Below are 15,951 nucleotides of genomic sequence, written 5' to 3' on the forward strand. Positions count from 1 at the left end.
GAACTGCTTTGCGAACGAGCTGCGCGGGTCTCTCCACAGCACCTGCCACTGGAGGGAGCATGAAGCACTCGTCTTGCAGACTCGTCCGGCTCGCGGACCTTCCGCTTAGGAGATTCACGTTCGGCAATGTAGAAAGCTTTCCATTCTTATAACGTTTATCGTAGCGCGACCCGATGTCGTTGGTGGTACTGGCGCTGCCAAGCCCCGGAGTCCCGACTGCTGCCCCGGTATTTTCGGGACGACGGGGATCGATATTCAAGGAGCATCTGCAGTGTGATCATGATTTTGAACAGCGAGCCTGGCAAGGCCGCTTTCGAAGTGCCCCCAGCCGCTGCACCGTGGCACGGCTCGCGAATCGGCCGCTCCAGACGTTGCCTCTGGAGGTTGCGTTGAATAAAAAACCGCAGTTCCTGTCCAATATCCTGAGAAAATCAGGATTATCACGAATCGCATGTATGGTTGCGTACAGAGGCGCTTGACGCAGTGTTCGGCGACTGCTCCTGCGTCGTCGTGGACCTAAGAAGCGACGTTCGCAGCGCCTACCGCCGCGACTAGTATGGATACGCATCCGGCAGAGCGATGAATCCCTCGTATACGGGTAATCGCCAGCCAGCGGCCGGGATCCAATCATTACGATGCTTTTGCAGTCGACTCCTGTGGGCGCTCCCAGGGTTCGCATGCACTGTGTATCGTGCACATGCCCCGGTGCTGATGAGCGCTGGAGATGCCAGCAACTGGCAGCGTCCATGCATGCAAGGCATTCTGATCAGATTCAAGTATTTTTGGAAGATGTGCGGTTGCGGAATCGAACGGGGGATCTGCAGGTGCGCGATCTTTATCGGCATCGAGGGAGGCATCTATCATGCAGCAGTAGCGCAGAGTTTCATGGATCACCACCTAGGCTTCCACTCGAAAAACATAGTCCATTCATACAAGCTTGTAGGTGCCGAGCCGACGATGAGTGCGTATAAAGACGCCAGTAGCACCGTTCAGGACACTGCACGGAAGCGGAAGGGTTTTGGCGTTCCCGCGCTGGTGCGTCATCTCAAAGAGATGCGCGGATCCTATGTTGTAAACGTGACTGTGCAAGTATCGCAGCAGTTTAGGCCAGCAAACGGAACGACACGCGCGACTTTCGAGCATTTACACCCATACCAGATAAGAATGGTATGGGTAGATTCAATTCACAAGGGCATCTACGCTAGAGTCCGGTCTCCAAGCATTGTCATGAACACCAGGCTGTGCGGGATTTTTCTCCAACTGACTCTTTTTCCTCTTTCTCGTATCCGGCATGAAACACGCTGGTCACGGTTTCGCTCCAGCGCCGTTGTAGGCATGCAAACGATGTTGATGGCAGCGTGCAAGTCCCGATTTCGCCGATGCCGGCTCTCGTTCAAGCATTTCATTCGCACTCAACAATACCGCAAGCAACAGATCCTCTTTGTGTACCGTGTAGACGCGCAGCTCGCACCGGTGTCACTCGACTGTGGTCAGGTGTTCCTGGAGGTCCGTCGCAGCGCCTCATGCTTCGAGCGCTGCACACGCGCCGGACCAGTGCAGAGGCCTCGCTTCGATGCCGTCCTCCGGTTCCGCGCCCGGTGCCGTACCCTGCGATCATGGGCTTCTTCTGGGTAAGACCTTCGGCGAGGACTCTGTCTGATGCATGCGCACGGGCACGCTGATCCCGTCGATAACGTTTGCGTCGGACGCGATGTTGCTCATGATGAAACAAGCACTGAAATGGAAATCGACGCTCGAGGATACGTCGACGACTTTTGCGCTGTCTACGCCGCCTCCATGTTGGGCGCTGACGCATGCTCCTTTGTGAGCGATCGCTGCGATGACTCGATTCCGATCCCAAGGCTCTCGCCGATGCAACCAGAAGCGTCGAGCGTTTCTGTGGGCGCATCCCGTGACAACTGTGATGCTGCTGTCGGAGGCCTTTTCGATGAAGGCCACAAAGAAAGAGGCACTTGCGTATCGAACGGAATCGATGTGTTGAGGAGGCGAGCTCCGCGAACGCTCGGCAACAGCTCGTCATACAGTCGCTTACGGACGACGGCAGTTCTTTTGTGTCGTCGTCACCATCATCGTCGTCGTCGTCGTCGTCGTCATACCAGCAGCGCAAATCGCAGTGTCCATGAGTTGCTTTGAGGTACGCGCACCGCATTGCTGCAGAAAGCGTGATTTGACCAGAGCAACCGTTAGGAAACGAAAAGAGTGAACGCGTGTGCGAATACATTGGATCCTGGTATCGATTGCTTTACGGTGCCCTGCTCGAAGGTGCCGTATGTTGTTTTCATGACGATGACGGAAGGAATTTCAGCACCAAGGATTCGGAAAAGCACACCCCGAGAAGACGCCCCAGAGTCTTAAACCTGCGTCTGTATCCGTGAGCCCGTATGGCTGCGCTGCGAATATCGAGGATTGTGATGTAAAAAAGTTCGATGAAAACATCAAGGCAGGAGCAGAGCGCGCACTTCAGTGTTCCCTACAACCCTTATACGAGTGCAGGCCTGCGTTACAAAGCACCCTTGCATCACGCAACGGAAAGGATATGGAGTATCCACTAGTTAAAGGCTCTTTTAGCGATCTTGAGAAGAATGTTTTCACTGATGTAAAAGCTCGGTTACGGTAAGGCATTTTCTATCAATTTGACGAGCTATTGGAATATCTGCAGCTGAAAAGGGAAACACGCTGAAATCCGGCATGCAAGACCGCGTTTCCAAAATCGTTAGCTATGATACAGGATGAGAAATCCTCACAATCAATGATGACAACTACCCTCTGCACTCATCGACATACCAAGGGACTGTCACGAATTGAGTGAGCCTATGGGAGTCGCGGACAGGCCTGCTCGGCCTGGTCCGGGTCATATTCACGTGCTTTCAGAAATATGTTACGAGCTGGTGCCAACACGTATCCAGGCAAAGCTCCAAGCGCATGAGCAATATCTCACGAAAGCGCGGGGCACCTGGATGTCGGTAAGGTCGCGCCCTGCACGCCCCGGTCATGCACTGACGATTTTGCCGTTCACGGGCGTTCTCGCATGCAGACCAAGTCAACAAAACAGGAGCACTTAGCTATGATCAGTCGGTACGATGCCCTCTACCGATACAGGTTTTCCGTCGCAGGTGGCGGCTTCGGCGGTCCGCTCTCGCTCACAGGACGCAAGCTCGCTCTTGCGTACGAAACGGCCCTTGTAACGCGGTCGAGCCTCTGCTAGCTCTTTGCGGCAAACGTAGCGAACAGTTTTCCAACATTTCCGTTGCCGTTTCTTCTCACGATACCGGATGTACGCTCGGTAACGATGTTCTCGAGCAGTCCATGGGCCGCCCACACGACTACTGCTGTCCACTCTGGGTACCAAGGACCGAGCCTGCTCGCTGCCGTCCGCAACGTCTCCGCTGCCGTGACATGGTCGACCGTTCTCAGCCGAAAAACATGAGATCGATGCAGCCGTGTAACTTCGACGTGACTCGCCGTCCGAGGCACCTGAATCTAAAGGCGCCGAACTGAACGAACGGTCCCCTTCAACGACGCCGGCTACAGCGGAGCTCACGAGCTCGTCAAGCAACGGCGAAGTTGGCGCTAGCCAAGGCACTTGCTCGAGACTGAGCGGCGAGAAGCCCCTGCGGTCCATTCCACTTCCTTCAGGTTGCGCGTCGTCGGCACGTACCTGCGAGCGCGGAGATCCCTCGACGCTGACGAGGCTCGCGTAGCTACCGGCTGTCGGACGCGCAGCTGCGCGTTCCAGTGCATGACTCTGAGAAGTTAGTCCTTGTGAGGGTTTCTGGTTGGCTCCGGGTCCACTGGACTCATGCAACACAGGCCCAGCGGTGCCCTGGTTGTCTCCGGGCAAAAAAAGCGACTCCAGGTCCGCCCAGTCAAAGTTTCCGGTGTCAACACGTGGTGTGAGGAAGTCGTCGAACCCCGTAGGCGTTATCCACATGTTACCCCAGTGATCGTGCTTGCGTTCGGTACCAGGAAGCAGCACTTGCGTTCTCCCGTAGTGAGCAGGGCGTTGCACAGTGTACCAGCGCCTGCCGCTACGTCAGAGGCCTCCAGACGCGTTGACCCCTGGGCCGCGTGCTGCTGCGCAGCAGGTTGCGCAGGGGCGTGTGTCGCGATGTCACGGAAGCGATCCGAGGAGTCACATTCGCGTTGAATCTGGCTGTTGAGCGACGTTGTACATAAGGGACACAGCGTCGTCCGCACGCAAGCAGGCGTATCGAGCGCAGCGGAATTAATTTTACGCCCCGATGGGCGTTCAGTGCCAGCTCTTTGAAGAACACGGTATGAAACTGAACTTTTTTGTCCTGATCCTGGTGACAGTCCTCTGGTACACGATTCATCTGAAAAACGGTATCATCATGCACATTCTTGGTCGTGATCCTGGGCGCAGTCGCCCGGTCTACGATCCTATTTGATACAGTGCTGCCAGCAGCGGTCTTTGGTCTGCCATCCGACTCGTCGAAACGCACGCCGGGCCGACGTATCAAGATCGTCCGGTGATATCGCTGCTGGTGCAGTCATGGTGCATGCATCCGCGCGTACTGGTCGGCATAGGAGGTTCGGTCGCTGCGTCTCTGACGTTTACGGACGAATATAGGTCAAGTGGTGATTCGAAGAATCTTCTGGCGGAAAACACGTGCCTTCAACGGGACGTCTCTCGATGTGGGTTACCTTTGTGCGAAGCTATTCGTATGGATGCTGTTCTTCGCCAATCCTTGTGCAAGGAATCTGCGCTTATCGTGCAACGATGCAAGGACGGTTCGCGACCTGTATGTGCGGATTTCGTCCACAGACGCTTGCACGCTGAACCACATCAATGGAAACTGCGGTTGCGACAAATGTGCACCAACTGAGCCGCGTGGTGCTCATGGTCAGGCCCCTGGAACCCTGGACGATCAAGATGATCCTATTTGGTGACAGGTTGATATCCAGCGCATCTCTTTGCGCGAGAATGACTTGGTGGCACTTGCATGAGGCACGCTAAACGTAATCGTTCGCGGGAATCCAGTCAGTTGGACGTGCTGAATTTCGAAGCAGGACACTATGCAAAACGAAGCAAGTTCAGGTGTTCGGTTGTAGATCAGGACGACACACGAAACATGGGTGCTGCATCGCACACGTATCTACTCTGTGGCAGCCTTGGACAAGAGTCGCCATTGGTTTAGCGTGATTGCTAGAGAGCGCTTGGATTACCAGGATGCCGTAGCCGGCATTCGTTGCTCCATCGAAGGTACACGGCTGGATTTCGCCAAGGCATTTTGCGGAGGCTGCGCTCCCGGCTCTTGACCCGCGAGCAGCGAAATGAAACAGCGAAACCGGTGATAATGGCCTGTTTGAGACCTGTGTAACAGACGCTGCTGGGAGCAACGCGGCAAGGCGGCCTCCTGCAAAATTCAAGCACCGATTCTGGTTGTGCGTCGAAGAGCTGACGAAGAAGTTTCTATGTATTCTTTGCGCACATGAAGCATACGGCATCCACAGGGAAGGAGACCAAGGCTCAGATACACGAAAAGCATCGCATAGTGTACCCATAATGCATACCGTTTAGAAAATAGAGGAGATCAAGGCTCAGGTGCACGAAAAGCATCGCATAGTGTACCCATAAAGCATACCGTATAGAAAATAGAGGAGATCAAGGCTCAGGTGCACGAAAAGCATTGCATAGTGTACCCATAAAGCATACCGTATAGAAAATAGAGGAGACCAAGGCTCAGGTGCACGAAAAGCATTGCATAGTGTACCCATAAAGCATACCGTATAGAAAATAGAGGAGATCAAGGCTCAGGTGCACGAAAAGCATTGCATAGTGTACTCATAAAGCATACCGTTTAGAAAATAGAGGAGATCAAGGCTCAGGTGCACGAAAAGCATCGCATAGTGTACCCATAAAGCATACCGTATAGAAAATAGAGGAGACCAAGGCTCAGGTGCACGAAAAGCATCGCATAGTGTACCCATAAAGCATACCGTATAGAAAATAGAGGAGATCAAGGCTCAGGTGCACGAAAAGCATCGCATAGTGTACCCATAAAGCATACCGTATAGAAAATAGAGGAGATCAAGGCTCAGGTGCACGAAAAGCATCGCATAGTGTACCCATAAAGCATACCGTTTAGAAAATAGAGCATAGAGGCGATCGCGCTGCCTCCCGAATGGCAGCGTTACGCCCGGCGATGAGCCTCATGTTCTTATGAGTGCTGATCCAGGATTGCCGAGGAACCTCCTCCTGAGCCAACACCGGCGTTTGCACTACTTGCCCTTGTACGTCTGAAAACGGATGGGCTGCTGAATTGCACATGAAGGTAGCATTTCTCAAAATCTGTAGGATAGCTAGGACGTTTGTGGCTGTTTTGTGGGCAACACTGCCTCGAACGCCTGCATGACTGCAAGCTTACTCTCTCCGGGTATACGCAGGCTTGCGTACTTCGTTTCCGTCGGAGCGCCCTTGATTACTGGTTACTTGTGGGCAGACTCTCGGAAAAAGGCCTACGGCGAGGCGAGCGTGACAAGTCATCGGTTGGAACCGTCGTACGATACCTCTGTGTTCGGAGCGTATCGCAGGTTCGCGCGCTCTGCGATAACGGCGGCAGCGATCGTTGCCGACTATAAGCTCACGCTGGCGCGACTGCCCCCGGAAAATGAACATGACGAATTTGCTGTAACGTTGCGCGGGGAGAAACTGGAGGCGACGCATCGGCGTGCCGCTGCAAAGATTCTCGAGCTCTGCGAGCGCAACGGTGGCATCTACATCAAGCTGGGCCAACATCTCGCGCAGATGGATTACCTGCTTCCTGACGCTTATTGTGAGGCGCTCAGGCCACTGCTGAACGCCTGTCCGATACAGGAGTTTGCCGTGGTTGAACGGACACTATGCGAGGACCTGCAGGTGGAGCGCCTGTCGGAGGTGTTCTCGTTCATTGAACCTACACCCGTTGCTTCAGCGAGTCTTGCGCAGGTGCATCGCGCTCGCTTGCGCACCGATTACAGGGAGCAGACGCAGCGGATGCTCTCTCCAAGAGAGCGAGCCTGGCTCGAGGAGCAGGAGCGCCTCGCACCCGAGGGGCCACTCGTCGCCGTCAAGGTGCAACATCGCGGTCTAGCGGAAGCGCTCCAGGGCGATATCGCTACGGTGCAGTTTCTCGTAAGCGCAGCCGAGCGCCTTTTCCCGGGCAACTTTGACATGCAGTGGCTGGTAAATGAGATTCGAGAGAATCTTCCAAAGGAGCTAGACTTTGAACACGAGCTTCAAAATGGGGAGCGCTGCCGCACATATCTCGCGAGCGGCTGTGGAGCCAAGGGCCAGCGTTGCGCTCGACCACGCCTGAACGTCCTTGTGCCAACGTTTTTGACGAGTTTGTCGACGCATCGAGTACTGACCATGTCGTACGAGACGGGAGTCGTAGCCAACGATGTTGCGGGGATTCGGCATCTCGGCCTGCGACCGCGCGACGTCGCATCCATAATCGATGACGTGTTCACAGACCAGATTTTTTGCTTCGGTTTCGTTCATAGCGATCCGCACCCGGGAAACATTCTAGTGCGACCGAGCCAGGAAGACGCTTCAAAACCGCTGGTGGTTCTGCTGGATCACGGCTTGTATCGCGAGCTGGACGATGCTTTCCGCTTAGCATACGCTGCGCTGTGGCAAGGCATCGTTGAGGGCGATGGCGCCAGCATTCGTCGGGAAGCCCTAAGGATGGGGGTGCCCCCAGAGGACGTCGAGCTGTTTACAGCCATGTTAACTATGCGTTCATGGCAAGATGTGGTGGACCAGACCGAACAACGAGGCGATCGCGGGCTACGTCTCTCCAATGAGCGGACGTCTGCGAACAAGCGGCGCGTGCAGGACTATGTGCGAGCCCATATCATGGCGATGAATCGTCTGCTTGGTCGCATTCCAAGGCCCTTGCTGCTGTTACTAAAAACGAATGACTGTTTACGAGCGCTCGATCGTCGCCTCGGTGCGACGTCCCTCATGGTGGAGATGATTGCGCGAAAGACGACCGCAATACTCGCGGAGCACCAGCACACACAGTGGATGGAGCCGTTGCACGCGCAGCGGCACCAAGGGCTTGTCCGCGGCCCCATGTATTCGTTCTGGGAGCGAATACGACTATCGTGGCGCAGGGTACGTCTGGAGCTGCGTCTACTCATGTTTCGCTTGCTGGTGTGGTGGCACCAATTGCGCAGGTCAGGAGATGCGCTTCTGCAGCGCTTCCAGGCCACGTTCCGCTCAAAAAGCCCGGATATACGCTGAGATGCGACATCGCCGATGCAATTCACTCCAGTTCGAGCTGAGCTTCCATGTAGGTGCTCTGTTCTCGGGTATGCGTCTAGTTCAAGGTGTCATCGTACGCTCAATGGTTACGGGTGATCGTATCAATCGAACACCGAGCGTTGCGAACACAATTGCGAAACCGAAACGGAGCACCGACTCATCGACGAGCATGGCAGCTCGACTGCCGATTGCCGCACCGGTCAGCGTGCCGAGGATGACACCCGGCAGGTGGAGGAAACTCACCTGACCTCGTCGGGCGTAACCAATCCCAGCAGCAGCAGCCGGGAACACCATCGCAAACATGGACGTTCCGATGATCGTGCGCACGCCGTGCTTCTCTGGGTGCGCAGCTGCAGGAGCGGAGGGTACGGCGGCATCGTTACGGTCGCTTCTAGCAACCCGTTCTCTGTCCCTGTCTCGTGATGCGTACAAAAGCGCTAGTGACGGGGTGTATAGCGTGCCACCGGACACTCCGAGAAGGCCAGAGAGAAACCCGACACAGGTTCCAGTCCAGAGCAGCGCCTGGTCAACGTTTGTCGTGATAATTGCCAGCAGGCTCTGTGTCTCTTGATCAGCACGCGACCACGCACGCTGACTCGCGGGCGATCGAGAGCCTGACACTGCTGTGTGCCCTGCAGGGGCCGCATCAGACGCAGCGCAGTTCGTGGATGTATTCGAGGTACCAGTGAAGTTCGCGCCAGCAATGGGGTCTGTGGGTGCCACTGCGGAAAGCAGACGATCTCGCAACGGCACCAACGGTGCAAGCAGGATCAGTAAAATACCGAGTCCTCGCCGCAAAAGACTCGCGTTTACTCGCTGACCAACGGCGACACCGATCGGCGCCATGATTATACTGCACACCATGAGCTGCAGCGCAGCAGGCAGGTCGACACAGCCCGCTGCCGCATAGTTGTACGCACTAGACGTTGCTGTTCCGCAGGATGCAAGCAGTGCCGTGCCCTGTGCAACTCGCTGTGGAAGATTGACGTACCGCACCAAAGCCGGAATCATGAAGATCGCGCCACCGGCACCGGCACAGGCGCCCCCGAAGCCTGCAGCGAAACCGATGGGAAACGCCGGCACCAGGTTGCGCCACCACTGCGGACGTCGCGGTGGCACTGCAGTGGTGCCAACAGCCGATGGACTCTTCGTTGCACGTGGACTGCTACCACTACTGCTGCTGATACTGCTATTAGGGCGCTTCAAACACGAACCAGAAGCCCTTGCACGGTACTCACAAAGCGTGCCTGCACCGAGTCTGGCAGCTAGAGCGTTCGACGCCGTAGCCGCGCTTCCGGAACCTCGAAACAAACTGTGGAGAAAGCACTGCCCTGTGCGGACAGCGCAATTCCCAAGAGGATGCCTTATTACGTGCGCAAGGCAACCCGACGGCATCGAGGAACCTAGGAACGTGGCGAGTATGCAGAGGATGCCTTCCCAGAGGCCGTGCGCATCCAGAATTTGCGGCTGCGCAATGCGCATTGCGGCATCGCGATACGCGCATGCGGATCGACTGATCTGGAATGCTAGTGACCTGGTATTTTATCGATTAATTGATTGATTGATCAGGTACTAGATAAACTGATGAATGGATACATGGATCAGGTATTCGATCGATTGCTAATGTATTCGATGATTCGATTGATTGATCATGTACTAGATAAACTGATGAGTGGATACATGGATCAGGGATTCGATCGATTGATCCAGAATGCTAGTGACCTGGTATTTTATCGATTGATTGATTGATTGATCAGGTACTAGATAAACTGATGAATGGATACATGGATCAGGTATTCGATCGATTGCTAATGTATTCGATGATTCGATTGATTGATCATGTACTAGATAAACTGATGAGTGGATACATGGATCAGGGATTCGATCGATTGATCCAGAATGCTAGTGACCTGGTATTTTATCGATTGATTGATTGATTGATCATGTACTAGATAAACTGATGAATGGATACATGGATCAGGAATTCGATCGATTGCTAATGTATTCGATGATTCGATTGATTGATCATGCACTAGATAAACTGATGAATGGATACATGGATCAGGGATTCGATCGACTGATCCAGAATGCTAGTGACCTGGTATTTTATCGATTGATTGATTGATTGATCATGTACTAGATAAACTGATGAATGGATACATGGATCGGGGATTCGATCGACTGATCCAGAATGCTAGTGACCTGGTATTTTATCGATTGATTGATTGATTCATCATGTACTAGATAAACTGATGAATGGATACATGGATCGGGGATTCGATCGGTTGATCTGGAATGCTAGTGACCTGGTATTTTATCGATTGATTGATTGATTCATCATGTACTAGATAAACTGATGAATGGATACATGGATCGGGGATTCGATCGGTTGCTAATGTATTCGATGATTCGATTGATTGATCATGTACTAGATAAACTGATGAATGGATACATGGATCGGGGATTCGATCGACTGATAAACGATTCGGCTGATCGATTCTAGGATCGCTATACGCGAATGCCGGGTACCGGTGACCCGGAAAAGTGTTACAGTTCCTCTTCGGGTGCTTCTGCTTTCCAATAACCCCGCAGCAGCATGTCCTTCATGAAAACGTACTTGAGCGCTCTGGAAAGTCTTCGGCCGCTGTACAGAGCTGACACGGTTCAGTGGTGTCTTTGTAAGCGTCGACACGACCACAATAGCAGTGGACAGACTCGCGTCTCGCGGACGGGCTCCAGGGCGCACACGCCAACATCCGAGACAACCCTTGAGCGGATGCGGTGCATCCACATGTCGATGCTATACAGGCGTCACCATAGGCACACGAGTTCGCGAACCACAGCGCTGCGACAGCGCTGCGGTGCACAGGGTGTCGCATCAGCGAGTGCCCTGAACAAGGACAAGTGCTCAATCTGCCTTCTATGTCTCAGAGAAAGACGACGCTGTGGACTAACCTTTTTGTAACATCGCCTTTCCCGAGGACGATAGAGGTCGTTTCCACAGTTTCCCCTAATATAGGCGCATCGCGGGTGAATCTTGCTCGATTCGTCGTTCTCCGTAGCACCACCACCACCACCACCACCACCACCACCACCACTGAGCTATCCTGCGCATCGCTGCCACAGAATCGGGCGCATCGCGACGGACGCGACGCCACGAATGCGTTGCTAGAGTTATTCTTCTTGCACTGGATGACTGTGTTGGACCTGCGGAGCCATACTGGCGAAAGTGCTGAGCGAACTGGAACCAATGAAGCTGTTGCATACTCTAGGTTGAGTGCAGAGGAAGATAAGTACGGGGTATTTGTGGATGTATCTAAGCGCGTTTCGGAGGCAAACGGGGTTCACGCGCTGAGCGCACCGCGACTGGACGAGCCGCTGAGCGCTGCTGCCGCTGCACCCGCCCCGTCCAGCAACCGTGAAGAAACGCTTCCATGCGGCGAGCCGCAGGAGAGCCACTGGCACCAGTACGTTCCGCGACGCACCGTACTCTTGTTGTACGCACTGGTGGCCTCAGATGCATGCACGCTCATGGTAATTGGGCCCTTCTTACCTGCTTTCGTGGAGCAACGACTTGGTGTGCCGCTGCGGAACGGTGCTTCCACGGTGGGTATCATCAGTGGTGCGTACAACTTTGGGAATAGTTTGCTGGCACCACAGCTGGGAAATCTGAGCGATCACCACGGACGCAGGCCCTATTTATTGTTCAGCGTGGTCGTTTCGGCGACGCTGACTTGTTGTTTTCCGTTCACACGGCGAGCCTGGGCAGCAGCGGCGCTGCGCTTTACCACCGGCGTGCTCAATGCGTCGAGCACTGTGAGCAAGGCCTATCTCGCGGACCTAACGAATGCTGAGCGCGGTGTGCCAGCCAGCGAGCGAGCGTTACTCTTCGGCTACTTCGGTGCGGTGTGGGCGATTGCACGAAGCACCGGCTCAGCGGTAAGTGGCGCGCTCACTGGAGTCTCACTACCTCTCCTCGGGATCGATGCGAGCGCGAATCCTTTCATTACTCCGTGCCTGGTGATGTCCACCTTCCTGGGAATGGTCTTCCTGGTGGCAGTGGTTGCCCTGCCAGAGTCACGGACGCCGACTGAGCGCCGTCCTCGACGAGCGACGGACGTTGTCGGTCTCCTACCGCGGGCTCGTGTGATTTTCGAGGTCGGCGGCCCGTCCTTGCGAAGACTGCTCCTATGTAATGCTATTCATCAATTCTGCAACGGCGGGCTGCTCATTATCCTGGTGTTGTTTGGTTCCGAGAGCCGCCTGCGAGGCGGTATGGGGTTTGGCCCCAATGCCGTCGGCATAAGCTTCTCTTACTTTGGGCTCACTGGTGTTCTATTCCAGCTAACGTTCTTCCGTCGCGTGTTGCGACGCCTTGGTTCGCGCCGCATGTACCTGCTCGGTACAAGCCTTCTTGCGATAGGTACCTCTCTGGTGCCAGCTGCGCTGCCTCTGAGCGAAGGCGTTCGGCACCTGTTGGGCGCAGCGGCCGTTGCAGACACGCGAGCGTCCTCCATTGGTACCCAAATGAGTGACTGGCTCCCTCTGCTGGTATTGCTAACGCCTATAGGAGGCGGTTTCATGGCCGGCTTGCCGATTCTGAATACACTGGTTGCGAACGCTGCCCCGCTCGAAGTGCAAGGGCTTGCCCAAGGGCTATCGCAGTTCTCGGGTGGTATCCTGCGGACGCTGGGCCCCGTGCTCACGGGCACTGCGTTCGGTTACCTGGCCGCACGCGCACACCTCTGGTTCAGTTTCTTTGGCCTGTCGCTTCTCTATGTGCTTTGTGGGACAATTGTTGCATCACTGCCGCCAACCATTGAGCGCAGCTACGAGGAAGCTGCTCAGATACATGCCGAAGAACAAGCACTGCGCCTAGCTGTTCGTGAGCACGACGCCGCTCCGAACGCAGCTGCGGGTGACTCGGTGCAAAAAGGCACTGTGGTTGAGGCATCTGCGACGTCAGTGCGAGTTGCCATGTAAAGCTCTGTGTGTATCCAGATAGATGCAATGATCCAACGTCAATACTGATGCTTCCGTGACCCTATATTCATATAATTCTATAAACTAGGCGTACAACTTGCCAACAAACAAAGACAATGATCCAGCGTCTTGTGCAAAAGCACGGCCTGTGCAGGCCTCCGCGCGACTAGCCATTTGGTGCACATCCAGGGATTGACGTTCTTTTGAGGTGACGCACGGTTGTGCGGATCCTCTCTCGAAAGCGAATACTTCTAGCTCGTGTACAAACTGGTAACTGGTATGTTTGTAGGGCCTAGCGGTGCGTTCGCTCCAGGAGTTCCCGGAGAGCGCTTGAGGCGGCAACGCCTGCGACCTGAAAAGCTACTTGGCTGTGAGCGACGGTATCGAGAGGGCTTTGCCACGTTCGAGCTTCCAACAGCAAATGCGTTCTACAGAGCCGCGTCGAAGCCAGTTCGCGACCTTGGCGTACTTGCCGCACTGGTCTGGAGCGAGGCAATAGGTGAACGTCTTCGAATAGCCGACCTCCTCGCTGGACCAAGTGCGGTGCGCGCCCTGCGCTATGCCACAGAGACTAACGCGAGAGCGGTGCTGGTGAACGATGCAATATCGGGGCCCGGTCGAACAGTGCTTGAGAGGAACACCACGGGAGTCAGCGAAGATACGGTGTGGATTCGTCGTCACGATAACCTTTTCGAACTCGCGCAAAGCGAGGAATGGATTCACTCCTTCGACCTCATTGATCTTGATGCTTTCGGCACCGGTGCTGATGAAGTCGCCAGTGGTGTCCTGAATATGCTTCGCTGTCGGCGAATGAAGACCGCATGGAGCGGAAACGACGACTCCGCGGCTGAGAAGGATGCAACTGCTGGAGCGCTCTTATACTGCTGCTCGACTGCATCGGTGACTGCAGCGGGTCTGAACCCCGGTAAGGCACAAAAGACGTATGGAGCGGCACTGGTGCGTCATGCGGCAGTCCATGAACAGGGTTTACGACTCCTGATCACTGTCGTTCGGAAACACGCCCAACAAAGCGGATTCATAGCGCAACCGTTGTTCTCATACTTCCATCGTGCTGGTGGGACGTTTCGCGTCATGTTCCGCATCCTGCAACCAAGGCACGATGAGCTGGCGTTAGCGTCGACCGCAGCTGCGGATACAGGGCTCCTGCATCTTTGTCAGCAATGTGGGCAGCTCTGGTGTGTAACATCAACGATCAAGGATGCAGTAGCGAGCTCCGTCTGCCCGGGCTGTGGCAACGACGCCGCTGCACCACAGGTACGCACGAGTGGACCCTTCTACATGGGACCTCTTCACGACGGTGATTTCGTGGAGCGTATGCTTACCGTCAGTCGTGAAGCACCGGCCGGTCACTTCGATCGGGCAGCGATTGCAGCTCTCAAGCTCATGATTCATGAGACGAGACTCAATGCGCATCCGTTTTATTACCGCGTGGGTGATCTAGCTCGACGAGCTCGCCGTTCTCCGCCGCCGATTTCGAAACTCATAGAGCGTCTTCAATGGTACGAGCGTACCTATCGTGAAACCAGGCGCATGCCCGAAGCAGTTGTTCGGGCCCAGTGGCAGGCTGCTCGCGCCTCCGTGGACCCCCAAGGCGTTCGTACCGGTTTGCCGATACCGGCGATTCTCTCGGCCGTAGCGGAGGCGAGTGCCTTCCGACAGCAGCAGCAGCAGCAGCAGCAGCGTTCTCGGGCTTTGCTTTGAAACGGACAGCTCAGGCAAAAGTGCTCGCTACCCGCGGCAGCACCCATGCGCCTCTGGCTGCTGGGTGTGCACGGCAGCAGGAAGCTGGGTAAACGGAGCCGTCGCCAAGAAAACGGCAATGGCTTCACTGACGACTTGGATGGCGGTGGTGACTCCTGGCGTTGGTCACGTCGCAACTGCTGGAGCATGTTCGCCACATCGCGCTCGTCGATGCCAAGCATGCTGCGTAGGCTCCAGATGCATGCCCCCCAGCCGTAGAGGAAGAAGCCCCAGCCAAACCCGACCTGAAGCCCACAACCAACGCCCACGGAGAGCTGAACCGAGGGCACGTAGAAGGCTCCGAACGTCTTGCCGACGCCGACCCCACAACCCACATAAAACCCAGAACCGACACCCAGTCCCGAGAACACAGTTGTGGCCGGCTCGTCACGGTACCGTACTTGGCTAGTCATGCAACCTGCCGGTATGCAGCCCGCTCAAACACCTGCCCGGTACCCGCCACTACCAGTAGTTTGCGCTGATTCGTCTTGTGGTTCAAAGCCTCGGCCGAGCAGAATTTCCAAGTACCACGTGTATCCTAGGGTACTTTCCGCCACTACCGGTAGTTTGCGCTGATTCGTCTTGTGGTTCAAAGCCTCGGCCGAACAGAGTTTCCAAGTACCACGTGTATCCTAGGGTACTTTCCGCCACTACCAGTAGTTTGCGCTGATGCGTCTTGTGGTCCAAAGCCTCGGCCGAGCAGAGCTCTCACGTACCACGTGTATCCTAGGGTACTTTCCGCCACTACCGGTAGTTTGCGCTGATTCGTCTTGTGGTTCAAAGCCTCGGCCGAGCAGAGTTTCCAAGTACAACGCTTGTTTCAAAGTACTCTCTGTCGCTCGCTGCGCGTGCTGGCCAGGTACTAGGACATCTAGTGCATGTTGCGGTACGCGAGTTCCGTTGACAAGTGCAAG

The 15,951-nt window shown here is 55.2% G+C and overlaps 7 protein-coding genes across 7 annotated transcripts, besides 1 other annotated feature; 4 read left to right on the forward strand and 3 right to left on the reverse strand.

Moving 5' to 3' along the window:
• Nucleotides 1-375: part of a sequence feature (possible transcribed region) that runs on past the window's edge.
• Nucleotides 376-579: 204 nt separating this feature from the next.
• On the forward strand, nt 580-1,635 carry CYME_CMS162C (hypothetical protein; the record flags this gene model as incomplete). The annotated part of the gene is made up of 1 exon (XM_005538761.1): nt 580-1,635. The coding sequence occupies one exon, from the start codon at nt 580-582 to the stop codon at nt 1,633-1,635; it is 1,056 nt and encodes a 351-aa protein (XP_005538818.1).
• A 1,444-nt stretch (nt 1,636-3,079) lies between these two features.
• On the reverse strand, nt 3,080-3,952 carry CYME_CMS163C (zinc-finger protein; the record flags this gene model as incomplete). The annotated part of the gene is made up of 1 exon (XM_005538762.1): nt 3,080-3,952. The coding sequence occupies one exon, from the start codon at nt 3,950-3,952 to the stop codon at nt 3,080-3,082; it is 873 nt and encodes a 290-aa protein (XP_005538819.1).
• Nucleotides 3,953-6,394: 2,442 nt separating this feature from the next.
• Nucleotides 6,395-8,272, forward strand: CYME_CMS164C (unknown kinase with aarF domain; the record flags this gene model as incomplete). Its single annotated transcript, XM_005538763.1, has 1 exon — nt 6,395-8,272. One exon carries the CDS (start codon nt 6,395-6,397, stop codon nt 8,270-8,272), a length of 1,878 nt encoding a protein of 625 aa, XP_005538820.1.
• An 81-nt stretch (nt 8,273-8,353) lies between these two features.
• Nucleotides 8,354-9,688, reverse strand: CYME_CMS165C (hypothetical protein; the record flags this gene model as incomplete). The annotated part of the gene is made up of 1 exon (XM_005538764.1): nt 8,354-9,688. One exon carries the CDS (start codon nt 9,686-9,688, stop codon nt 8,354-8,356), a length of 1,335 nt encoding a protein of 444 aa, XP_005538821.1.
• Nucleotides 9,689-11,485: 1,797 nt separating this feature from the next.
• Nucleotides 11,486-13,276, forward strand: CYME_CMS166C (similar to tetracycline resistance protein TetA; the record flags this gene model as incomplete). The annotated part of the gene is made up of 1 exon (XM_005538765.1): nt 11,486-13,276. One exon carries the CDS (start codon nt 11,486-11,488, stop codon nt 13,274-13,276), a length of 1,791 nt encoding a protein of 596 aa, XP_005538822.1.
• A 279-nt stretch (nt 13,277-13,555) lies between these two features.
• CYME_CMS167C (similar to N2,N2-dimethylguanosine tRNA methyltransferase) lies at nt 13,556-14,998 on the forward strand (the record flags this gene model as incomplete). The annotated part of the gene is made up of 1 exon (XM_005538766.1): nt 13,556-14,998. One exon carries the CDS (start codon nt 13,556-13,558, stop codon nt 14,996-14,998), a length of 1,443 nt encoding a protein of 480 aa, XP_005538823.1.
• CYME_CMS168C (hypothetical protein) lies at nt 14,809-15,450 on the reverse strand (the record flags this gene model as incomplete). The annotated part of the gene is made up of 1 exon (XM_005538767.1): nt 14,809-15,450. The coding sequence occupies one exon, from the start codon at nt 15,448-15,450 to the stop codon at nt 14,809-14,811; it is 642 nt and encodes a 213-aa protein (XP_005538824.1).
• Nucleotides 15,451-15,951: the final 501 nt, after the last annotated feature.

The sequence above is a fragment of the Cyanidioschyzon merolae genome, chromosome 19, assembly GCF_000091205.1.
Source record: "Cyanidioschyzon merolae strain 10D DNA, chromosome 19, complete genome".
Taxonomy (NCBI): domain Eukaryota; phylum Rhodophyta; class Bangiophyceae; order Cyanidiales; family Cyanidiaceae; genus Cyanidioschyzon; species Cyanidioschyzon merolae.